Source organism: Haliaeetus leucocephalus, unplaced genomic scaffold (genome assembly GCF_000737465.1).
Source record: "Haliaeetus leucocephalus isolate CR32 unplaced genomic scaffold, Haliaeetus_leucocephalus-4.0 Scaffold168, whole genome shotgun sequence".
Classification (NCBI taxonomy): Eukaryota; Metazoa; Chordata; class Aves; order Accipitriformes; family Accipitridae; genus Haliaeetus; species Haliaeetus leucocephalus.
This window is the reverse complement of record NW_010972604.1, coordinates 1,172,916-1,199,159: the sequence shown is the minus strand read 5'-3', so window position 1 is coordinate 1,199,159 and position 26,244 is coordinate 1,172,916. Positions and strand designations below refer to the sequence as shown.

General features: G+C 37.2%; 1 protein-coding gene across 1 annotated transcript in view; it reads right to left on the bottom strand.

Moving 5' to 3' along the window:
• Positions 1-2,270: 2,270 nt before the first annotated feature.
• The window catches only part of FRMPD2 (FERM and PDZ domain containing 2), a 65,925-nt gene continuing 41,951 nt past the window's right edge, over positions 2,271-26,244 (bottom strand). The window contains exons 28-44 of the mRNA XM_010563523.1: positions 25,860-26,154; positions 24,776-24,934; positions 23,948-24,122; positions 22,616-22,826; positions 21,381-21,418; positions 18,923-18,987; positions 17,341-17,502; positions 16,374-16,545; positions 14,471-14,550; positions 12,290-12,381; positions 10,756-10,871; positions 8,054-8,202; positions 6,583-6,673; positions 5,204-5,538; positions 3,493-3,708; positions 3,161-3,223; positions 2,271-2,342 (exon numbers count right to left, since the gene is read on the bottom strand). Of these exons, the coding sequence (XP_010561825.1) occupies positions 2,271-2,342; positions 3,161-3,223; positions 3,493-3,708; positions 5,204-5,538; positions 6,583-6,673; positions 8,054-8,202; positions 10,756-10,871; positions 12,290-12,381; positions 14,471-14,550; positions 16,374-16,545; positions 17,341-17,502; positions 18,923-18,987; positions 21,381-21,418; positions 22,616-22,826; positions 23,948-24,122; positions 24,776-24,934; positions 25,860-26,154 (2,491 nt within the window). The remainder of the gene's footprint in view (positions 2,343-3,160; positions 3,224-3,492; positions 3,709-5,203; positions 5,539-6,582; positions 6,674-8,053; positions 8,203-10,755; positions 10,872-12,289; positions 12,382-14,470; positions 14,551-16,373; positions 16,546-17,340; positions 17,503-18,922; positions 18,988-21,380; positions 21,419-22,615; positions 22,827-23,947; positions 24,123-24,775; positions 24,935-25,859; positions 26,155-26,244) is intronic.

Here is a 26,244-nt window from a genome sequence, read left to right as displayed (position 1 = left end):
ATCCAAAACAAAGTTCAGTCTGAGTGAGGATGTCGTTATGGAGATCATAACTATCGTATCTGTTTAAAAGCATTTAATTATTATATTCCTAAAGAATAAGAATATGGGATATGGCAGAATGTCTCACAGGTCAGTAATACCTGCTTTAGGGGAATGTACGAAAGGTACCGTCATGACAAAATCTGCCTTTAGAGGAAGTTTAAATATAAGCCCCAATTAATAAAAGATTATTTTCTCTAGAGCTCTTACTGGTTAGTAGTTAAGTATCATAGCTGCTTTTTCATAAAAAGAAATTAAAATGAAATGCAGTGTTTTCAGAAATCTTTTTAATATCCCTGTAAAACAGGAAAAACTTCTGTCAAACAGCAAACACTTCTGTTGAACAGCTGCAAAGATGATACACAAATGTGGAGGAACAAATAATGCCATGAAGATTGTCTTCTAAATCCAAAATGCTTGTTCTAAACCACAGAAAAAACACCTTTGCATAAAGTACAGGAATATTTTCACTGAGAAGCTTTTCAAAGTTGTTGTGGTACAAAAAGTGATTTGTGCATTCGTGTGCAGTGTAGTGCATTCATTGCATAGTAGTACATGTGCAGTAATTAAAATCAAAGTGAAAGGCCAAATACCAAATGAAAGTAACAAAGTTATGAACAAAAATTTGGTTGATGACATTTGACAAAACTGTGCAAATAGTCCTTTATATGCAACATAAAGATAGTAAATGCCGAACGTATGGAGAGTAATGCTTCTGGGAAGGCTCAAATTCAATGACTTTAAGACCAAACATTGAATTCTGTTTATGTTTATACCAGTATAAGTCCAGGGTTACTCCACTAATTTAGCATTACTCTGGATCTCTATCAATATTTTTGAAATTAGCATCTGGCTTACATCATAAATTCCATTTCTATCTTTTCCTGACTTCCAGCAGACTATCTGAGGGCAGAAAGAAAAAATGGCCCTTGACTTTAATTATGATTGTATTACAGTGGCTTTTTCTACAAGTCATAATTTTAATTTGTGTTTAATCCCACATTCTTTCTGAACCATAAACCTCTCATTCATAATGAAAATAAACGGCTATTTTATTTTCTTGTTTCTACTGCAGTCTTATATTCAAATGCCTCTTAATATTTTCTCCTTTCCTGAAATCAAAGAAGTTTTAAAAATATGTACAATTCAGTTAAATAAGTGCTGTTATAATTTCCTATGTTTAAAAGTTACTCTTCCAATGCACATCTAATAACTTCACTTCCATATATATCACCTTCTAGGTAAAGGACTTAGAAGTAGTACTATAGAAAGAAGTACAATCTTACAAACTTGAACAGCAGATTTCTGCTCAAATCCACTCAAACTCACACTAACAGAAACACTTTTAACAAGAGAAATAAACTGTACAGAGAGTTATTTACTCTAATTTAAAGATTTGATTTAGCCCCTACTAAAACCAGTGGGACTTCCCATAGATTGGTTCAGATCCTAGATAAGAATTACAAGATAGTTAATCAATGGAAAGGATCAGGGGAAGATGAAATGTATATGCATGTCACAATGCACACACAGTCATTTCATCTGGCTTAGTATTGCATTCCTTTTTACATGGATGCAGAATGAAAGAATACTGAGCTATCTACAGCTGTTCATATCGCTGGGAAAAATTAATATTCCATCCAATTATTACACAACACTCTTCCTGCTTTGAAGAGAACCAGCTAGGGTCCAAAGGCATCCTATTTTTCTGTCAGTTTCTTGATTTAAGATGTCTAGTGATGGTGGTATAAATTCCTGGGCTGGAGTGATGACTCGAAATGGTTCTACATTGTTCAAGCAACCAAGGGTAAACAGAGTCCTTCCACACAAAAGCATAACTAATCTTCCTCCAAAACCAGCAGAATCTTAGATCTTTATAGTTGCCCTCTGGAAAGTAAAGTTAATTCCAAAGGCTGCTATCTCCTTGTCACACTCCCAAAATATTTTCCTAACAATTAATATGTTATTACACAGAACACGCAAGTTGTCCATGGCAATTTAACAGCAGTGTTGCAGTGCTGGCTGGCTGTTTCTCCAAACTGTGAGCCAAGATTTAAATGACTTACCCAGGACATGTTAAGCAAGGTTTTGAAATGCCTTGGAAATCAGAGTAATCTAACAAAGCATGTAATATAACACTTGTTTGTGCTGGCTTGACATCTCTTTAAAGCAATTGCTGAGTGGTCCCTGGAGTCCAAAGGGAATAGCAACAGGGAAGAGTCATACTGCAGTCAGTAGGAATGCATTGCTTGAAGGTTCTGAAGGACTTCCAGCACAACTTCATAACAGAATAAATACTCATCCTGTATGCAGAGACACCAATGTGAAACACCTGGTTACATTCAACATAAATTCTAGAGAAAGAAGGATGGACTGGCTGAAGTGCTGTTTATAACATCAGCATCTTTGTAACATGGATACAAAAACTTAGATATTTAAGAGCATTCTTGTCCATTTTGTAAAAGTTCAGGAATGCCTTCTTATTCAATGCAGTACCTGTAAGCATGTGCTCAAGTCTCATTTAAGTCAGTGAAGGTTATCTGTTTGCTTAAGTTTAGTCACATGCTCAATCATTATCCTGAAGAAAAATATATCAAAGCATGTGCTAAAATATTTGCCTATAGGAAGAATTTATCCTAGTCTTGTCTTGCTTTTCTTCCCACCACCTGTTTGCTATAAATTGAGTTAGCTTCATCTTGTCTTTTCCTGTGTGAAAACTCTTTTCAGGGGTAGGTTTAACTCAGTAGTAGATGGTTTTACTGAGGTGATGATAACAGCAATAGCAAGAATTCAGCTGAAAGCCAGAATTTTGCAGGGTAAGGTTTATGTTATCTCAACGGTTTTGTTGGTATACCTGCTTTTCTTTTTGCTTGAAAAAAAGGGGTCAGGGGGGTGTCTGGTATCTGTACTATATTGGTGTTCTGCTTTTATTTCAATTAGTTAGTAAGGGACAGACCTTTCATATTTAAATCTAGACACCACTTGCCTGGAAGGCTGTTATTTTCCTCAAATGAGAGGGCTAAAATTATGCATTAAGCCCCAGATTTATCAAAGCATATGGATATGTACCACTAATTGAGGCTTTTAAAAATCATAATCTAGTTGAATATTGAGAACTTACCTTAGTTTGGATCATGCCAAAACGTTGATTTCTCAAATCTCTCACTATCTGCTTGATGCTGAACTATCAGAAGAGAACAGTTTTTATTTTGTTGACATGCAAGTTATAAAGAAAGATTTAAGCATGTTCAGATGGGGAAGCTGTGACTCAGTTCTTCTACAAATAGTATATTTGTAGTTATTATCTTTGTTGTTTAAAACAACAAAAGCTGGGTTTATTCCATTTTGTTAGGATGATTTCTACCAGGAATTACTCTGGTCTAAGATACCCCCACATGTTGTTGACATCCATACCAGTTTGTAATACTTAACGATGATCTGTTTGATACTTACACATAAATCTTTTTCTATATAGCTGAGCAGAACTTCAATACACAGCAAAACTCCACTTCTTCCAATGCCAGTGCTGCAGTGAGCAACAATAGGTCCTGTACTGTGAACTTTTCTCATGTAACAAATAAATTTTACAAGCTGCTCAGCCAGTTTGGGAGTATTGTGGTCTGGCCAAGTGGTAAACTGCAAATGACTTATAGTGCGCTTCTCTTCTGTCTGGAAGAGAAAGACCAGAAATGTTAAAAATGATCAGTCCTAAGACTGATTTTCAAGGAATTCCTCTGATAAATTTTCCTTCAGCCTCATTCTTAGTCAATTGTTTGTCTATCCTACGATTCTTCAGCTTTTCATACTTGACCCTATTAAAGTTTCTTTTAGGTTTTCAGAAATGCTTTGAGAAGACAGAGGCCTAGGAAAATTACTTTATATAATTTTGATAAGAGACTGAAGTTACTCTGTTGCCCCAAAAGGATGTAGTTGTCTTTGTTGGTTAGAAAGGAAAAACAAAACATTTGTTAAATTAGAACATTCTGGTACTGTTTACTAAAATTGTTTTTGTAACTGAACTAAGCAATGCTAATAGAAGAGTCGTAATGTGATAGCCACAATAGTGAGATCGTAAATGATGTTCTGGCTATCAGATATAAAGAACAGTTTGTGATTAGATACCCTACCATACAAACCAAATCAACTAAAAAAAAGATTACAAGAATAACCATAATGTAGATAAAATAAAGAGTATTATTAATTGAATGGTCCTGGGACAATATGTCTTGTTGCCAGCTTGCCAAAACACATTAAGCTGAATGCAGAAGAACTACCTAGATTTTTACCATCCAGAGAATTTGAATGGATTTCTGCTAAAGTAAACCTGTGGCTTTCTGTAGTAATTTGATACTGGTCCAAGACAAACATAGCAAACATAACATGTTCATTGAAACAATCGCATATAATGTCCCATCTTCCCATCTGAATAATCTTTTGGGAAGACTCATATCAAATCCATTACTATGCTTCACACTCAGTGACATAAGGTGAATTGTGTTTTCTTCATATAGAGAAATTGTTTTCTTGATGGAAAAAGACAGTTAGTCTGGCACAAGTATTAATCTTTTAATTATTCCATTAATTAATATGTCCAGCAGAAATTTTTGCAATTAATTAATAAGTCCTGCAGAAATTTTTGCAAATTTGCCCCAATTTCCATGTTCTTACACCTGGATTCTGTATTTGTTAGCTTTCTAAGAATTTGCTGCTCGATCTGTAGTTTCATGTGTATTCATGTATTTTCATCAATGAAAGAAGTATCATTTGTTCTAAATTCTAGGATGAAAACCACCCTCTTCCCCTCCTTCCTTCCAGCCACCATTACAGAATATGAATCCATTCTGGCAGCCCTTACTGATTTGATTTGATGAGAGCACTAAGCAATTCTGCAAAACACTGAAAAGACCAGCTCTGTGACTATTAAAGGACTAATTTTTGGACATTCTTATCCAAATCTATGTAATGTTGGATCCATTGCTTGTGCAATGAGCAAAGAAGCATCATCTCATTAACCCTAATTTCATGCGTGTTATTCAGATTTTTCTGTTCCTAAAAAATACTGAGCAAACATTAAGAAGAAGCAAACAATAATACTAGTATTTACTCATGTAAAATATCTAATCAGTTTCATCATACATGAAAGCATTAAGCCTACTCAACTTACCTGCTTGTTGATCATTTCTATTATTCTAATTATGACGTATTCCACAATCTGGTAATTGTCTAGCCTGAGATGAAAATTAGCCAGGTCTATAGTGTCATGGGGAGGTTCAGGCCAGTATCGATGACATTGGACTTGCCCTAGCTCCACTTCTTTTGTCATCATGGCAATCAGATCTGATTCACTCTCCCAGACCATTTGCCAGAAATCAGCCATAGTGGATGGCAGAGGCCCTTGGGTTATAATATAGAAATGTTCCTCTTCTCCAACTTTCATTGTAATGTAACTTGCATTAATGTAGCCATTCTTTTCTCCCAGAGGAACTCGTGTCTTATCATCTGTACAGAAACAGAAAGTTGCTATTTCAGCTGTAGATCTGAAACAGAGTTCTACCACCTCTAGCACTCAGGAGATGGGGAGCCTCAGCCTCTAGCAGTAAAGTATGCCTCTGGACTTTAGAATACATTTGGCTAGTTAACACTAATATTAATCACTGCTAATAGGAATTCCCACAGATAAATTGTATGGTTTGCTGCAGCTTTACTTCTCTTAAGATACTTGCATAACACTGACAAGCCCCCTAATTACCACAGAATTGTTTAGCAGCAATTCAAAATAGTGTATCCAACACTGCTTTTAATGTATGGCATGGGAACATTGTCACTGGATATTTGTGTTATAAAACAGGAAACTTCTGAGAATGTATACTGTATCACTAATATAGAGAGGTAACTGTGCTACAGATTTTGCATGTGCCGTCCTGCTGCTGCAGTTTAAACAAGACACTGAGGGTCCAGAAAGTGTTCTCCTTCTGTTATGATACCTCTCGGAGAATCATTGGGCAGTACATTAGTTTTTGGAAGTCCTTGTTAACTGCAGTCATTCAACTCCTGGACTCAAATCTTCCTCCTAAAATGACTTCTCATCAGCAATGAAACTTGTTTCTGACTCAGATCAGAGCTGAGCAGCTGAACGCCCTGGTTGGATATTATGCTGTGTCACAAGCAGTAGACATACCTGTACATTTAAATAGATTTAAAGAACTGCTATTATAGTTCAGGTTACACTTGCCCACAGAAATGTAGATCAATATCTCTGAGAAAGAGGGAAGGAAACACCAAGACAGCTGGCCCCCTACCAGACCAAATCCTGCCTTGTGGAAGACAATACTTCAGAAAATTACATACTGTGCAAGACAGACATCCTTACGTGAACTCTACCTCTTTTGAGAAAATCTCAACACATTTCATTATTGCTGGAGCTCTCTGTGACTAAGAATGTGGTGGGATTTGCACCTCCTACATCTCAGTGTTATAACTGTTTTTCTGTTTTCTGATGTCTTTGTTCACTGAATGTATGTTCTCATTAGTGTGCATACTTACATGGAAGAATATCTCGGTATCTGTTTTTATCCTGGTTTTCTGGTGCTTTGCCAGTTGTGCAGTCATCTATTGGTTTCACACGTTCTAAAGCCTAGATCAAAGAGAAATAGTCAATCCATGTTGTTCACATCCTTTATAGACAAGCTTTACAGAGTCGGTGTGAGCAAACTTTACTGCTATATGTGACCCAAGACTGGCAAATAGACTTCTTACAGAAGAGAATCAGTACATCATTCTCTAAACTTCTAAGCAAGGAATTCAAATTGCTTTGTATTTTCTTGAGCCTGAACAAAATTTCTGGGATTTTCAAGTGAGATTTCCAACCCACATCCCCAGCCCCTGTCATTACATTCCCTGTTGTATATTGCTGTAAAAAAGATGTTTGCCACTATACAGTGTATATGGACTGAAAATACACATTCAGTTCTTTAACATCTTCATGAGTTACTACAGCTTTTACTCAGATAAAATATCCAATGGCTTTGGTAACCAGTGCTTTCCTTATTAGATCTTTATGTTTTCTGTGCAGACACTTGACTCAGCTCATAGTGTGTTATGCCTACATCACTAACAGAATGGAATGAATGGAAATTAATACATGCCCTTGAGCCTTCAGGGAAAGTCAGCAAATCCTACACACTTGAGCCTGTGGGATTTTGTACCCAGAAAGTCAGAGATATAAAGGCAAGTGAAAAAAACTGATAACGTTGTAAGTACTATGGAAAAGTGGTAGCAATCTGCTTCACTGGTGATGAGTACATCCTTTAAAGGAAATTCCAGTACTGTGTTGAAGAGTTATGAAATAATCTGTTCTTTGGGAATTTGCTGATAACTGAGTACTCTATTTATATACTGAAACAAAAGTTTTTATATGCCTTCCTAATTTTACACTTTTTCATGTTTTATGTGCCATCAGATGTAATTATGTGTTTTCATTATCTATGGAGGTACATTACTTTTTAATTTCACAAAGTTCCTGACATTAATAACATCTTGTGGCAGTGAGTTCCATGTATCACTGGAGCACTGTGTGAAACATTTTCCTTTCATCAGCTAAGTGTTTCAACACTAGTGAATCCCTAGCAGCATGGATTTCTTGCTTTAGTGCAGCCTCTAGAATAGTTCTTAAGCAGATGTTCAGCAGAGCTGATGGGGTAATAGGAAGAAGTCAGTTTAGGTAAAAGTGATTCATACTCTACTTTTGTGTATGATTTATTTTTCATTCCATGTAGGCAGTATCTTTGGACAGCTAACAGTGTAAGCCTGACCTGCGTGGAAAGAGAGAGGTCCAAATACTGTAGCATCACCCAAACAGCAGAGTAGAAGCTCCATTCTGGCTGGAATAATTCTCTGAGAAAGTGGAGTCAGTAAACATATACAAGTAGATCTCCCATACAGTATGCAAAAGGCTACTAAAAGTCATTTCGTAGCTCTGCTAACACTCAGATCTTAAAAAGGAATCACACTTTACCATAAACTCCTTTAACACCTCTTGATTTTCAATCCGCAACTGAAGGCCTCGAATAAGACCTGTGATGCCAGTCCTTGGACCTACTCCAGTCAGTGATGGTTTAAAGTTAATTAACTGAGTCAGTTCATCTCCAGAAGCAAAGGTTCTGCCTATATATGCACAAAAAGACAAAGGAGTTTTTGATTATTGTTGTTCATAGTGCAAAGTCTTGGCTTTAAAAACTAGGGGGCTGCAGTACTTAAGTACATTTTGATGCTTATACTGTGGAAGTGAAACGTGAAAAAATATTTTTGGCTTACTTATGTTCACAGCAGAAGGAAGAATAAGTCAGTACTATGGATATAACCAGCACCACATTTCATGTAATTTGGAAGCAGATCCAACTATTGCAACTTATTGCCTCATACAGTTTCTAAATACAGTCTGTTCTAAATAAACTGTTCTTGCAGAATTGTGAACTTTAATGCTATATATATTGGTATAGGAGACTCTGGCCACGTCTTCACAGGGAATCATCTTCACGTTTCCAACGCTTTCCTGAAAATTAGTATTGCCACACCCCACTGCTAGGAATAATCACTGCATATTCTTCATCCCTGAAGTAAGAAAATATATTCTGTTCTTTTCATCTTACCTCACAGTCCCCTTCAAGAACAAGATGTGAAGTATCTGATGCACCAAAATCAGAATTCAGTTTTACTTATTAGCTGATCCTTAAGTATGTGTTCTGATCCAAAACTTGACAGATTAAGAAGATGGATAAACATTTATATCTCCAAAAATATCACTACTCTACTGGAGCAATTGAAAAACTTTTGTTACCATGTAGAGTAAAAACAGCAGTTTGTTCCATAAAAAATAGTGGTTTGAGGCAGAGAAATTATGCAATTTGTCCTTTTAGTCATAGGCTACTGTTGGCAAGGAATAACATGCCAGCTGTCTCAAAGAAAACCTGGTGATCTATTCCACAGGTTTGCTGTAGGCTGAAGACAAGGAGCAATGCTCTGTTTTCCTCTTGTAAGATGTTATTGCTACTCTTAACTAATCTCTGTTAACAAAGTGTTGCGCTTGCTATGCTTTCGTCTGGGCTGCAACTTGCACCTGCCTTGCCTGAGGTTCTAAGACACTTTCTGTTCACTTTCTGTTCTCTAACCCTCACAGATGCAAGGGTGTTTCTATTAACTGGTTGAGAGTGCCAGTGAAGACAGATACCTCTCCAGACAGAGCATGCTATTTCCCATATACCTCTCTTTTCTTCCAGATCAAGTGGAATAAAAACCCCAAACTTTGAGCAGGCAGTAGAGGATAGATTGGTTATAATTTTCTGTTTGCTAGCCAGCACAGCTTGGTAGCGTGAGGGAGATAACTGTGGTTTACTTCTGTTAAGAGCCGTCAGCAATTCATTGCTGCCCCAGGGCAAGAAGAAGTAGGGAGAGACCTGTATTTGAGAATCTATGGGATACTGCAGCATCCTCAGTATGATTCCTTTCACAAATTATTCTTGTTTGGGGCAGAAGCAGCTTAATTTCCTATAGGAACAACAAGGCAGATTCTTTCTGTAATCTGTCATCTGGTATAAGAAAGGCTTAGCACCTGAGCTGTGAAAGTGCTTCAGTATGTGTTTAAGCACATCAGTTCTAGATTTTTTAGTGAAGTTATTATAAGAAGTGAAATTCAGTGATTCTGGGAACAAAGTCTTGAGATAGAATTTGACCCTTCATTCTACATTTTTGTGTAAGCGCTTCAATAACTTTTTTTGAGGAGGTATATGGGAACAGTGTGGGAGAGAGGAGAATGATTTAAAAAACCTATTGCATCCAGTGATATCAAGTACATTTTGTGGTATGTTCCTAGAATTTGTTCCATTAATTCTCAAAGCCTTATTTGTCATTGCTTTTCATATGTGAAAAAGGCCATCTACTACATCCAGTCTGTTTACTGTATCTCTTGTAAGATAATCCATCTGCTTTTATTTTATTCATTTTGGGACAAACTAAGAATTTCAGTTTTTTAATCATGCACTGGGAAGTTCCCACAAATTTGCTTCTGACCCAAATTGCAATGTTCATTTTTTTGTTCAGCCACTGAGCCAATGTGTCATTTCTTTGCACCATCCAATACTGGATGATTTGAACAAATGTCATGATGTTGCTCAAATTAATTCAACAACTTTCTTTTCAACTTATTTGCTCAGTTTGTACACCTAATTGAGTATAATCAAGGTATTCAGAGATTTTCCTTTGGGGAAGGACATAATATATAACATTACAAACAAACAAAAAAATCCCAACCAAAAGCTAAAACAAAAGACACAAAAAATAAAAATAAAAAATTGCTCATCCCTTTGAAACTGGAGTTCCAAAGCAGAGGTGCTCAGAGCAGTGGTGAGTGGGTGATGGCCAGCAGAGCTGCCATCCCTGGGTTCAGTTAACTACATTCAGACTCCTGTTCCTTCCTTCTAGCAGTTCTCCAAAAGAGTTGGAGAGCTCCTGATGTAGACTGTCTTCTTGTGGATGTTGCAAAGGTTTGATGGCCTTCATATATAGCAATGGTAAAAATTGTGTCCTGAGTGCCCTGGTCTTTGAGACACAAAGAGCAAATCCTTAGCTTGTATACAAGGGATTGGTGTTGTTCTCACTGTACATATATGGGGGACCTGGCCTATAATGTTAAAGAAACAAGAGAAGTTTTTGCGTGATTACTTCTAGGTAGAATGGAAATCCTGTGGGGCATATCATCATCTTCATTGTTCCAGCTGTCTGACTCAGACTGCTGATTCTCTCTTCTGCAGCCTTCACATTCTGCATATTTCTGTGACCTGTAAAACAGCATTAGTTAAATGGTCTTCTGGAAGTGGCAGAAGCTTTGATAATCTGAACTGTACAAAGGTTTTGGTTTTAATCTATTTTTGATCACTTTTAACTTTTTGAGCAACTATTTTCAAGAGTTAGTGTGAACTCTGAAGAACATAAACTGAAGGAGTAATAATAGCATTTTGTCTGGAGTAGTGTTTGCAAATATAGCTAGTGAAAAAGACTTTTATCTGTATGTGGTACTTTAATTTTTCAAGGAGATAAGAACATACTTTGTATAAAAAGCTGCCCAAAAATTGATTGGAAGTAAGGTTTGTCACAGTCATAGACAGTTTTTCATGTATGACATTTTTCAGTTGTTAGGCAATCATAGCTAAATAGGCTTTGCTTGTTACTGTTTCCTAAAGTATTTAGAAAATTTTAGAGCACTTACTTACTTAAATATGTTTTAGATAGACGATAAGCCTGCAATCCAGAATACAACTATAATGCATGCAGAACGGCTCAAATATTCCTCTTCTGGATAACTCTGATACCCTCAGATCTAATGCTTAGCTATGTTAGTAGGCTTAAGCATATCACAGTCTTACATTATCCTATCCTATGTAAGATCATAATACATAATGTTAGAAATAGTAAAAGGTACACTTAAGAGGGAAAATAAGATAATAAGTAGCAGTTTTGCAAATATCAGTAACCATTGCAGGCTGTGCATGTTCAAGTTACACAAAGCTTTTGCAAGTAGGAAATAGAAATACAAGAAAATACTGGCAGTAAAAAGATTCAGATTACAGGACAGGGGCCAGAAAACCATCTTATTTGCAAAATGACCAGAAAAGATACTTGTTATCCCTATATATGATAACTTTGTATTAGCCATACTACATACATTATCAACACTCCATTATTCTTTGTTTTCCCATTGTACTGTAGATTTAAAATTTGACGTAAAATTCTTCTCTTCTTGTACTATGTACTTTCTTTGGAGTAACATCCTCAGATTCTCTTGATTCCCAGATGTCTGGAGTTCAACATCTGTATTGATACAGCCGTAGCACAGGTTCCAGCCCAGGCTGCAAGACCTGCTTGGAACACTTAGTAAAACCCATGGGGACCCTGCCCACACCAACATGACAGTACTACCACTGTTCTCCCTCCTCCTCAGCTAGAAAGGCTAAAGCTAGCTTACGCATGCCTGCATGAGCTGTTACACATAGAAGCTTCTGTTTTATTTGTCTTTGTTGTGTGGAAGCTGTTTAGCAACTCTTACTGCAGATGGAGCTGCATTCCAATAGAACTGTATTTCTATAATTTGGGACACATGAGTGCATTTGCATACCATATTAGGACAGGTCTGGAAATATAAGAATAAATTATCCATACTATTTATTTTAATGGTTTTTACTGCATTTGAAAGACTTACCTGTCTGAAATGTTACTGATGATATCCTTACAGTCTTGTCCAGCCAGTTTTGTCTGACCTTGCAGAGGGGAATTGTGTGTATTTTCGGGATCCTGCAGATTTAAAATAAGAAAGATCTGTGAAAAATCAGTACACAGAAACATCAAGAATATAGTTACTTTCATCAACATTCTTTCTTATATCTGAGAAAATGTGTCCTTCACTCAAGAAGGAAAGGAAAAATAGAATAGTTTCCACTTTCAGAAGAAGGTACGTAACTTTGATTCAGCATTGCAGTATCTACTAGGAGTAAAAAGCCACATCAGCTGTATTTGTGAGTTTCATAACAATACAGTCTTCAGACATCTCTACAACTTAGCATGCATGACAACTTTGAAAAGGTTCATGTTAGTTATATCCTCTCTGATCTCATAAAGAAAATGCAATCACAGGAGTCATGAGTCACACTCTACTCTTCACCTCCCAGCTCTTGGCAGCAGAAAGCACCAGTGTCTGAGATGGAACTGTTGGTAATAATTTCCTTTTTTTATCTCAGACACAACGATGTCAGCTGTCAGAAGCAGGGTGCAGCTGTTCTACTGAAGAAGCACTCAACTAACAGAGAAGGCAGACCCTTGATCATCCTCCATATGCAGTAGAAGCAATAGTATTGGTGTCTGTTTTTCTGTCCTGGAGAATGATAACTGGGTCCTGCATTTAAATAATGATGCAGGACATCCACCATTAGTATGTGGAAATGGCTCCTTCTCAGTTGTAATACTTAATAGATAATTATTTAAATTTTAGTTGAAAGTGGTGTTTCTTCTTCTTTCCCTGCGTAATATTCCAGATGAACTCAGAAACCACCCTGGCATGTTACACAGTCTATACTACTGAATGTCCCACAGAATCTTAATGGGAGCTGCCACTTATACCTTATTTTCTTACTTTTATGCTTATATTTCCCTATTATAATAGGGGAATTCATGGCTGCCTATTTAACCACGAATTCATTTAGCCAGTTTCGGCACTTACTGACTACACTGATTGATTGGAGAATGTTACATGGATTTTTGATTTCTATTTGCCAAGGAAAGGTATTTTACTGCTGCCTTTTTGCATCTGTTTTTTTCGGTAGCTTGTCATTTTCAAATTCTACATCTTTGGAGTAGACAGCAGCTGTGCTTTATAAAGTAAATAGTTTCTATTCATAGGAGACAGCTAAAGGCAAGCTGGAAATAAGAAGAGAGAGTTAATGGAACCAATTCAGCAAAAAAATTTTAGCATGTGCTTAAAGTTAGGCATATGCTGTGCTGAACTAGATAGACTTAACCACATGCTTGAAACTAAATCTATGGCTTAATACTTTGCTAACTCGGGGATCTAATATGGAACCTGTAACCTTAGTACTATCTCCTACTTCTCATTGATATTATTTCTTGGGTGTACTTCTTTGTCAGATCATAGACATGACCTTGTTTTGATACTACATTTCACTGATCTCTAACAGTTTAGTTCCAACACCCATTCCAACAGTGTACTTAAAACTTCCTCAAACAAATTCCTCTTCAAGATTTTCTCAGCTTATTCACATCAAGAATTTCCTCCATTTGTCTTTTTCTAGTTTGATTATATTGGTTGAGGCAGGGTTTTGGTTTTTGATCTGTTCCGGAGTCTAAGAAGACCTGTATTTCTCACATTTTCAGAGGAGAGGTTTTACAGTTGTAAACGTAGAAATAATAGATGTTGTAAAATTTGCCGTGGAATGTCTTGCAGTACTTACTAAGATTCAAAAACATAACCATGTTTGAAGAAGTTTGGGTGCCTTGGAGTTATGAATATTAATGGAAGACAGTTGAATAGAAATCTTTTAAAGTATATTGTTTTAAAATACTGAAAGGAGGGTAAAATTAATAAACCATTCATTCCAATATTATAAAGCACCAGAAATAGACTTGCATATGCAACCTTCCTTCCCCCACCCTTTTAGCATATGTATTATACGAATCATATGGTCTTATCTCAGTGGAATCCCATGACTCATTCAAATGTTAGCAGTTCCAGTCATTGCAGCACACTTCCCTCACATTAATCTTTTTTCATTAAGAAGGTGTGGTTCTTGCCTGCATTGCAGCAAACCCATTTTGTAAACAAACATGAGTACATGGCCTGATAACTTCTGGAAGCCTGATTCAGATTTACCTTGGTGCACATCTGGTTGAATTCTTCTTCTTCCTTGAAAGTGAAAACAGTCTGAGCTCGCAGGCTTCCCTCAGCACTGTCTGAATACCAGAAAACAAAATCAAAGTAAAATGCCTATAAAGCATGAAAATATAGTTCTATTTCTTCTGTGCCACCCACACCAGGGGAATTTGATCTTGGAAGAAGCATTGAGATACAGTGCCAGAAACTGGCATGGAGTATCCCTTTCATGGATGCTCTGAGAGGGTTAGTACACCACAAATACCATATATCACTACTGAAGAAGCCAGCATAATTCAGGTTGCCAGAAGATACAGTGAAGTAGACCCCTGTATCAATAGCAGTTATAAAAAACCTGAAACAGAATTTAAATCTGCCCTCCCTAACCCAGCCCATTCCTTTGCAGTGCTACGGGACAAATACCATAGATTAACTTTGATGCCAGTGCTTCTATAATACCATTGGGTTTTGCTGGTCCAGGAAAACAGTTTAAACTTTCCAGCAACTGTGTAATTCATGTGAGATGCAAATAAATGTCCCTACAGCTAGTTCCTTGAATTTGAAGGGCTGAAGAAAAGGCTACTCTCACTGAAGTGAATGGGAATATTTCCACAGCCCTTAATAGAACAAGAGCTTCAATCAGCCTTTTTATAACTGGCTGTCCTTCCATTTTTTTGCATCATTAACTGCTAAATTAAACTAGAATAGAGATGGGACAGTGAACACCCTTCTTCCAGGCCAGTGCTGAGCGTAGCTTTCTCATCCTTATGGAAAACCTTTGCTCTTGAAACACACAGGGTAGCTTCCAGTAAGTGAAGGAGTGTCCAGAGCTTGTGATACATGCTAGGAGTTCAAGAGCATTATGTTCAGTCTAATAGATATTGAAAAAATTGAGATCCTTGAACCCTAGAGGCAGCTGCTGCCTAACAGCAGAATTGCCTAAATTATCTATGCCGGTAAGTTTGCAACAGTAAAGCTGACTAGATGCATAAATGTTTGCTGTAAAATATGTCCAAAATCCACAGTCAGCTCTGCGTCTCTTCCTAGTCAGCTGGGGAGAAAGCAAATAGCAATGACAGTGGCTTTCTTGCCTGAGAAGATTTGAAACAAAGCCTCCAATTTGTAACCAGCAGGCCAGAAGGTATATTAAGGAAGTATTCTATATTATTCCTACTGAAGTTTCTCCACATTATAGGAAACATTTCAGTGTTTAAAGAAATAGGAAGTTGAGGAATATAAACCCATAATCTATTGGTAATACTATACCCTTGCTTCCACTCCCAGCTTTAATTATTATTTAAATTTGGGGCATTCAGTAGAGCAGAGCCCACAGCACAAGTTTCTTCCATTAGAGTTAGTCATCTCTCTGAGTACTGCCCTATGCAGGTGGGTGTGCTCTCAAATTAATAGCAATCAACCTAGGACTAGAGGCTTCTGGATTTGAACACGAACAAGCACAGAAGGGAGAGGAGCTGTCTGCTAGGCAGAATAGGAGGTGTAGTGCTTCCAAGAGATAAGGTAGGAGTGCTGGGATATGAAATTTGTGGGAAATGTATTTTAGCAGCAAGGTCAATAATTGGCTGTGATTCCATCCGTGAGTTGTATAAAATTGGGTAAAATCAGACTAAGAACCTTCATGACTTAAAAACATAAGCTGAGTTAAAGCATCTTTGGGGGTCTTGCAGCTTTGCTTCTACTATTCCTAGACTTAAAATCACACTTAGGCATTTCTTCCCTGTGGTCCTATGTCTTGAGTAGCTTAGCCAGAGCTGCAGATCTACAGCTATGAATCAGGGCTAACTGTAAAGTTAGTAATATTGAGTTGTTTTGCTAATAGGAAAGTTGAATTCAGGCAACACATAATCCCACCTTTATCATATACTGAGCAGATGTAGCTGCTTACCAGGCTCTGCTTTTGTGTTTGGGGGGGAAGGTATACCATTGCTCTGATTGCCTGAATAAGCCCAATGCAAAGCCATGCTTCGGCAGACAGTGAGTTGGACAGTGCCTTGAGCCTTGCGCAGCAAATCTATAACTGTTTGGCGTGGCAGTCCAGACACGAAAGTCTCATTCACCTGAAAAATACAATGATATGTACTTCCACATTCCTGTAACAGAAAGCTTTTTTAAATTGCATATCCCAGCACTAAGCAATCTTTATATAACTTCTTTGCACTTCATGTGTCCTCATCCCCTCCCATTTTAGTAACTTGCTTGATCCTTTCCTCTCTACTTCTTTATACCATGATTGCCAGCAGTATACCACAGAAAGTACAGTCTGCATCTCTTCCGAGACACTAAGAGAGCATTGTTTCCCCCACTCTTCAGATGAAAGATGGAGGAGAGGTGGATGTAAATGAAAAATAGAAAAGCAAACAAAAATATTGAAACTCCTGGAGGGGGGAAGAAAAAATAATTTGAGGTAAAAAAAAAAAAGATTATTTATGTTAAAATGGTAAGATACTAAGATAGTAAGATTTTAAATAAAGATTCAAAAGCTCTAATTCCAGTGCTTTTTGCTTGTCTTGATAATACCTAACTGACACTGATGATAGGATTCTCCCAGTATCCTGGTGAGCTGTTATATGCACACTTGGTCAGTTAACTGTCATTTCCCTGATTTTGTTTTCATGACACCTCCAGCTGTAGAGAGGACCAGTCCCACAGGAAGCTGAACTCTAGGCAAGAGGTGGGCAGGCCCAGAACAGCCCTCTGACCCCCAGGAGCTGAGCGACACCATCTTCTACATGTTAGTTACTGTGCCAAGCAGCCTCAGGTTTCCAATCTGCACAACCTTTATACTGAACAGAATGCTCATTATAAAGTAACTAGAGAAAATGTAGGCCAAAACAATGAAGAACAAGCATTACCTTAAGTAGGATGTCACCAACTTGAAGCCTCCCATCTAGATCTGCAATGCTGTCTGGGCTGATGGCTTTTATTAGGATAGCCCTGCCATTTCTTCCACCTACCAGTGCAAATCCTAGGCTTCCATTTTCTGCTTTTTCCAGCTCAATCTTAATAATGAAGTCCTGCAATAGAAAAGGATGCAGTCTAAAGTGTAGTTTATTCAGGGCTGTGTTTTGTTTGCATTTTTAATACCAAAGAATCCCATTATGCTTCACAGTCCTCACTGGCTGATGTAGATTAAGGGATATATCCTTCTCTTGAATAGGTGTATAGAGCTTCCAGTGATTAACATAGCAGCTGCATGTATGTATCAGAAGGAAAAATAGTACATACTTCTTTCCATAATCTTTTTTAATAATTGCTGGAGGGAAAAATAACCTCTTAAGAGAAAGAAAACATGTACTTTTGTAATCCTTTAATAATATATCAAATACAGCAACTTCATTAACAAACAAGTCACTTATCTCCAGCATGACAGTAATGCAGTACATATTCCATTCTTTTATTGTTCTATAATAAAAATCTTAACCTTGCAACTCCAACATACCCATATGTTTAGCCTTAGCACTTCATTCAGTTTTAAAATCAGCTGCTTTTTTAGGGTCAAGTATTATGTCAGAAATAGCAGCAACCTAGAAATGTTTATGACTTGCAGCATGACTAGTTCCAATGTTGCAAATATCATCCTCAGAAATTATTTTAGCAAGTTGAACAGATAAACCATCATGGATTAAACGGTATGGAACAAGCAGTAATAGTGATGACTTAATCAAAAGTGAGAAAATTGTTCCAATTTTTCTGCCAGGTTGGAGGCCTAATTTTAACAAAAGACAGCCCTTTTTTACAAACCACACTCAAGAGAAATCTAGTAAATCTACTCCCATAAAATATCAGTCCCCACGTGGGTAATTTCAATTCCAAGTAACATTATTTTCCGCATGTTTGCACAAACAGAAGTGATGTTTGCACTTGCAAGAATTTTGAAGCATTGTATGTTAAGCATGGAAATTACTTCTTTTTTTCAAAGAACTCACCTGTGTATTTTAAGGATTCATCATTTCAAAAATGGCATTCTTGCCAAATTCAAACCGTTATATGGTTTATGTCAATGCTTCACAATTACAATTACACTTATTTTCCCCAAAATCTCATGCTGTGACATTCTGTATCTTTTTCCTGTGCTGCTTTCTTTCTAAGCTAAGGGTTGATCTTGTAAGCTGCTAAGAGCACTATGAAAACCTAATGGAGGGACTATATCATATGAGTCATGCTTGTATTACCACGCTGGTAAAATAGTGATATTATACATTGAAAAACAGCAGTAGAAGAATCTGACCCCAGGAAATGCTCAGCGCATTCTAGTCCATGAATGCTGAAGCAATTCAACATTTCATGGGACACTCTCCAAATGCATTATATTCACATTTTCAAAGAAACTGGAGAGGAAACAAATACATTAAATACCACTGTTGAAAAAATCTCACTCCATATAGCTAACTTCACTTGATGGACCATGTCACACTTGATAAAATTGTCATTTACCTTACATTCTGGAGAAACAGGAGTGTTTTGCTGAGCACCACAGTTTGTTTCCTCCAAATTTTTCTCTGTGAAAAAGCAGCAACAATTTTTATACAGTTGTACTGGTAAAACGTTCTATAGTATAACACTAAAAATCGTATTCAGAGACATAATAAAACATTTTATATTTGACATGTAAAATACAAAAAAAATTCTTGTGGACTTATGTGGCCTTACACTCCTGTAAACTGTAAACTGAGCCTTCTGCACATTATCCCTGTAGACTTTTTACCTCCCAGTGAGCAGGTTGCAAAGTTACAGGGTCAGAGACACCAGACAGACAACAGGTAATGTATAAATGTACTCAGAAACTCTGAGGGAGGCAGTTTTGTTTATGAAGAACTAATCTTTCCAAGATGCTGCCAGTACCATCTACAGACTTATTTTCTTTCAAAGAGAGAGCACAAAATTTTACAAACCCTAATGAATAATACAAGTTCCTTACCATGTTGATGCAGCAGATGCTGTTCTTGGGAATTCAGGTTTCCATTTGAGAAAGAAATATTGGCTTTCTCTGTCTCAGCAGGTGGCCCTAAAAGCATACATGTAGGTTTGTTCTGACAGGCCTCCCTGCTAACCTTCATATACACATGGGAATGTAAACTCTGTGCTTAGATTATTAAACAAATCATCAATATCCAATATTGATACTATATGAGGCAGTTTGAGATGCTACTGCATGATTAAGTCTGCCAGTTTGCACAGTGATATAAATAATTTTGTCATGAATTGCAGAGATACTGCCTCTCAGTCATTGCTATTTTTAAAATTGTAACAACAATCAGAGATCAGACTGAGTAATTCTAGACATGTGGCAATGATTAGGCAGAGAAAGAAGCAGGGTGTGTTAGTGTCTGCAGAGATGGATATGTAAGAAGACAATGTGCATTTCTTGATGGTCCCACTTCTACCCACCCACCCCCAGTTTTGGGGGTTTTGCTTTATCATATCTTGGTGATCTTAGTTGTCTTCCAAAAGTACTCTTAATGTATGAATTATAGAAAGTGATGAGTGTTCTGTTGGTTTAAAAAACCAACCAACTAACCAAAACAAAACCAAAAACCTCCCTGCTGCATTTGCAGTTTTAGTATGCATTTTTGTAACTAAGAGAGTCTATAAAATGAAGGCTTGATTCCTTAATAGGAAATTATTATAGATTTATCTATAAATCTATCAGAGATAATAGCAAACAGAACACCAAATACCAAATTTCTATAGTTTTTTTTAAAGTGCCTTATAAAAGGGAAGAATCTTGTTTTATAAGAGAGGCAGGTAACTGTACCATTGTAGAGTTCATAAATCTGTATCAGAGGTGGATCAGATCTGGTAACCTATTTTGAAGGTGTCTTGAGAAATCTTGGAATCTGCAAAGCTCATCGAGCAAGGATGTGTAAGCAAGGTCCTACCAGGATATGCATTTACCATGCTTTAGTTATATCACAGTAACTGAGAGTACACATAACTTTATCTGGTCTTGTTGTAAATTCAAAGCAGCTTGTTCTCCAGTAAGTGAAATAAAAACAAACAAATGGCTAGCTGTTGTAGAGTAGGAACTCTGTAACTAGCTTGACTTGGAATAATTTCTTCAGGTAGCCATGTGCCAGTATTCAGATAACTGTAGACGTATGAGCAATTCTGGTCCGGGGTTACATTTTCAAGTCATCTTTGCATGATTAAAAAAAGATTTGGATATCCAGTCAGGTAAATGAAACTGTGGGTTAGGCCTGACTTAACACTCCAGCCAAACGTACACTGAAAAGCATTACTTGCATAGCTAACACACTTTCTATGCAGTGATGTAGACATGATACCTATCCTTCCATCTGATGGTGCAGATGCAACCTCTGCTTGCTGATACTTCTACTGCTAGAGCAATTCTGGTCATGTCTTTGTAGGGCAGATGATCACTGAAGTTTTGTGTCAGTTATGGTATTAAATATCATCCCCTGATAGGAATGCTCTTGTATTAACTAAGGGATATCGGTGCTGCCTGTTTCTGATTTTCTATAGATTTATTGACAACAGTTTAAAAAGTTGGTCTAGATGATGAAGTAGTGGGTCATATTAAATAGTGGCTCAAAAAGTGCTGGAAAAGCCCTTAGAGAATAGTTGCAATCAAAACAGATGTTAAAATATGACCACATAAATTTCCCATTTAATAACAACAAATTAAAAACATAGAAACTGACTATGCAAAATGCAATAAATAATTTTTTACAGAGAACTATAAATTTTATTTCTATCTTTAAAGAGCTACCAAATTTTCTTCAGACCCTTAGAATGGCCATAACAGAAATACTGAATGCCAAGTTACAATCTGTTAATAACTTTTTAAATGCAATGAATCAATACCTTATGCTTATGTCCAAAATCAGAAGCAAGTTTTGAAACAAAACCCAAAAATATTAGCCTTACTTACTATTTTCGTGCTCTATAGGAACCACTGGATTGCCATTTCTGGGGGCAGAAAAAGTGAAATATGTGAGCCATTAAGACCTGCATGCTTTGTAAAGCACATATGAAAAATATTTTTAGAAAGTCAGTTGTCTAAATTGTAGTTGTACTTCTATGATTTTATTAATGGTGCTTTCCTAAAGAGCATTTATATCAGTATATAAAATATTTGACTGTATTTAACAGTGAAACATTTTATTTAAATGGGTTGGGGAAAGAAAGAACATGTTAAACCATCTGACCCAATACAGAACTGCTTTGTGGTACATTTTGAATTCAGTTTCAGTTCCCTCTCTATAAAGTGGGAATGATCTTTTGTAAGTTCCTTTACCCTATTTCTGTTTGTTTCCTTAGATTGTAAATTCTTACAGTCAGGGTCTGTTGCCTATTAACTGCTTGTACAGCAAGAAGTATAATGAGGCTGCACTTTCTTCATCTGCTAGACCAGTGCAAGTTAATAAAACTTTGATAAAAGTTTGAACTACATTAAGATAGCTGCAACAGACATATTATCACTCACTCTGATTATGTAACTTAATTATTCACATACTTTTTGGTTACTATTTGACTGCTCCTCTGAGATCTTTGGAAGCTATTTCTGTATCAGTCCAGGACGTCTACTGGTACTATATCAGACTGTAGAACATGATAAATCTAAAGTGCAGCCAAGAACTGATGAGGGAAATTCTTAACTGCAGGTTATTGATCAAACCTGGGATGACTTTTTGTTACATGCTGCAGATTAAATGCTGCATTTTTAATACCTTTCTAAAATGTTTGGCTGTTGGAAGTAACTCACAGTTTCCCATCAGAGGTAGTTTCTTGCCTGTAGTTGTGAATCTGAGCTTGTATGGAGAAGGTTGGCACTAGTGGTGGAAATACAAAGATTTTCCCTAGAGAACAGGATATCTGAAAATGATGGCCAGCCTCACAGTTAAAGGATTCACATTTGTGTTTGGACTATGAAGTTTGAAGAGTTCTCATTTGTGTTGTATGAGTCTACTTGTACTCACTGTGTTAGTTGTAATTACAAGGAGTTAAGATATCTTATGGATGTTATGTATCGGGTTGCAACATTCAGACCTTTGAGGTAAAGCATTTTTCTTGCAGTTTGTCTTGTTCTTATTGTTTGACTTGTTGATGTAAAATTTAGAAACCTGCTTCAACATTAGGATTGAGATCGAGTGTGTTCAGATTTACCTTGTGGCTTTGATATGGACATTCTGGGTGGCAGCTTCACACACTCTCACTGCATCATCCAGGCTAATGCCCTCAGTCCACAGTCCACAGATGTAAACAATCTGATCTTGTGGCTGCAGACTGCCTTCCACACTGGCAGGAGAGCCAGGCACTATCTCTAGCACGTAAATACCTTGTAACTTGCTTCCAGCTCCTCCTGTCAGCTTCAAGCCTAGAATAATGCAGAGAAAGCATCTTTTGTGGCAGCGTGTTTTGAATTTCACTGTCAGTGACGTACAGCCTAATGGAATAGATGTGGGTCATTGAACGATAGGCTGAACAAATCACCGACATTATAAATAACAGTCTTGCCCAGTTAGAAGGGGTGTAAGAGCTGGACTGGGAGAGTGAAATGCAATTAGATATTAAAAAAGTATGGAAAAACTTAAACGGTATTGTCCATCTCTACATTTCAGCTATTCCGTGGTGCTTTATTTCATCTGATGTTGAATAGTCGTTTGAATAAGACACTTAGCTGCATAGCAGTAACTCTGCCATTACCAAAGTGCTTAAGCACGTTGCAATCTTTAGGGTGCCATAGGGAATGGAGGCATACAACAGCTAAAGAGATACCTATAAAGTACAAAACTAAATTGTGCAACGACATTCAAGCAATCTCCAAACAACCCAGTTTCTGAACTGGAAACAGGATGCTGTACCTGAGCAAATATAGCTATACTGTTTCCTAAGTCTACAGTTTTATCTATGTGAAATACTCACCATGTTCTGCAGAAATACCAAGATATTGACACTGTGGGGATTTCTTTTCTCACTTTCATTGCACAATTTAGATAAAGCCTTGTGTCTGTGGTGAATCAAGGATTTAGGTGGAGATTTTTTGAATAGCAAACTATTACCCTAAACAGTGGCTCATCCTTCTCAAACTTTGCCTTTTTTTCCTTTTTTTTTTCTTTTTTTTTCTTTCCCTGCAAATAGATCTTTATGTATCTCAGCAGGTAGTAGATACTATTATCTAACTACCATCAACTTCTGTATATCAGTAACATAAAAATATGAGACTGGAGATCTGCCAGAAACTTCAGCTGATTGGGTGATAATACAAAGATAATTTTTTCCAAGTATCTTCATTGGTCTTATAAGAGATATTAGTCCTCCCTTTAAGGCCTTGCCCAAAATAAAGCTCTCCATTCCTTGGTCATGGGTGATGGAGGAGAGCATAAAGGTGTCAAAGTCACTCAGGATCATATTGATCTAAGACCACAGTTGCTTATGATTATCTTACGATTGCTGTAATCCCTGTCCAAAACAGCATGCATAGTATTTACTACACACCTAGCTGTCCATTGGCACCTTTTGTGAGAGTAATTTCGGGAATCTCATCTGGCCTAATAGAGGGACGCGGATCACTGTCAGCACGACCAACCACAAGGTGCAGATCAGGAGGAGAGCTTTGCAGTAAAGTCAGGGCTTCATTGCATGGTAAAGATGTGACATCAATTCCATTCACCTAAATGACAAACCAGTAAAATGATGTCATAGATCTCATTGACCATCATGTACTTCTCCCTCCACTCTGAATTTTGCATATGAACTTAAATTAGTTTTCACTTTCATGTTACTGCTTTGCTGTGGTATTTAATGTCAGTGAATGCAACAGTTAAGATTGCAGTAAGATTTCTTCTTTGAACTTTCACTTTTCTGAAAGCAGAGCTTTCAGAAAAATAGCTCTTATTTACTTGAAACTCAAGGTCTTGTAGCAAAAACCAAGGAGGACAGACTAACGCAACAAATTGAAGATGAACCAGGCTGAAAACAGGCTTTATTCATGCATTACAAAGGCCATAACTCCTGCATCCTTTGTATGTCACCTATCTTATTACGTTAATTCAGTTTATGTCATTTAATTGGGAAGGCATTTAATGTCTCAGTTGTCTTGCATTGCTGCTAGATGATTCATGTTATTTGCCTGGTCACACAATGTATTCAGTCTGAAATTTGTCCTACTGAAGTCAGCAGAATTGCATTTATTGTATGATTCATTTGCACTTGCATGCCTAAATATGTGATAAACTGGACCCTATGAAAGGAAGAATGCTGAAGCTAAATGACATTGCTCTGCAAATATTTTCTCCTCTGTATAAACTCAGAGAATTACTGTACCATAATGATTCTGTCTCCCCTTCTTAGTCTCCCATCAGACAGGGCAGGCTCATTCAAGATTTCATCAACATACAGGCAGGTGTCCACTTTGTTAAGAACAACGGAGAATCCATAACCGTTGTTCTCCGACTTTGTCAAAGTCACAAAGATCTCTATTTCCTATTAAAATAAGCACAAGATATGTTTGATGTAGGCTTTTCCATTGCTTCATTAACACCTTCCATTATGTTTTATATGCAGATAGGAATCAGATCCTCAGATGGCATAAATAAGAGCATACATAGGGGTTTCTCTGATCTTTCACTGCCTTATTCCAGAATTAATTTTACTTCTTTTTACCTAGTGGAGCTTCATGGTGATTGATTGATAGGGCCCACTAAGATAGAGAATGCCATCGGGGACTGGAGTTTTGACATCTGAAATGTATAAAGAAAGGCCTGGAGTCCTCTGAGCTGACAAGCATTACAATAGCAGGGTGCAGAGATTATTGTTGTTATTGCTATTACTGTCCCACTGAAGGAAATGGCTGGAGCTAAATTTTGTCCTCAGTGCTCTCAAATTAGTAGGAATTCAGAGCTCATTAGTGTCAGCAGGAATGCAAGATGTTCAGCATTTGGCAGGACTGAGCCTTATATTTTGCAGAGTAATTAGCACAAGGATCATACTTTCTTATCAGGACATTACAGTAGTATCACTGTAACAAAGTGATTTTCCACATGGGTCTAAAACATGACAGAAAAAACCCAAGTAGCTGACTCCAGTTAATTTTAGAGGCTAGTAGAGGGCTTTTAGGCCTTTGTATATTGGGAATAATACTGCAGAATGCCAGAAAGTTGAAGAAATAGTAAGATGGCAAGAGTAAGGAGCTGTCCTTAAGGCAAATGGTAAAGAATTCTGGAGAGCTAGGACTAGCGGAAGTTCTGCTTTACTTGAAGATTGTGGACATTCAGGAAAGTAAAAAAAGCCATGCAGAAATAGCATAGATAATGAGTTAAAATTAACATTTAAGAATGTTGCATTCTTAATGTTGTTTCTTTTCCCTTGTCATATTCTACCTGTTAATAATCTGGTGCCTATCACATACCCTAGTGTAATCTTCCTTTTCTTCCTTCTCTTCCTCTAGTTCCTCCAAGTCTTCCCATTCATTGTCACTGTCATGTGTCTCTCTAGCAGGCTGGGATGATGAGAAGGGACCACAAACACGTGGTTCTGGGGTCACCATAGTTGTGGAGAGTGTCTCGGAGCTTCCTCCCCGTGAAAGTGAGGTCACAGACATTGAGCTGGTAGTGAGATACTCTTCATCAATAGGGGTTAGAGAGAGAGTTTCAGGCATATCTTTTGTGTTCGACAGGTCATCATCACTCTTATTAAATACGTAGCTGGAAAATAAAAAGATTGCAGTGCTGGGGTTTTCCTCCATATGCTTTATTAGGTGGCCACTGAAAAGTCTACTGCTTATACATGACCTT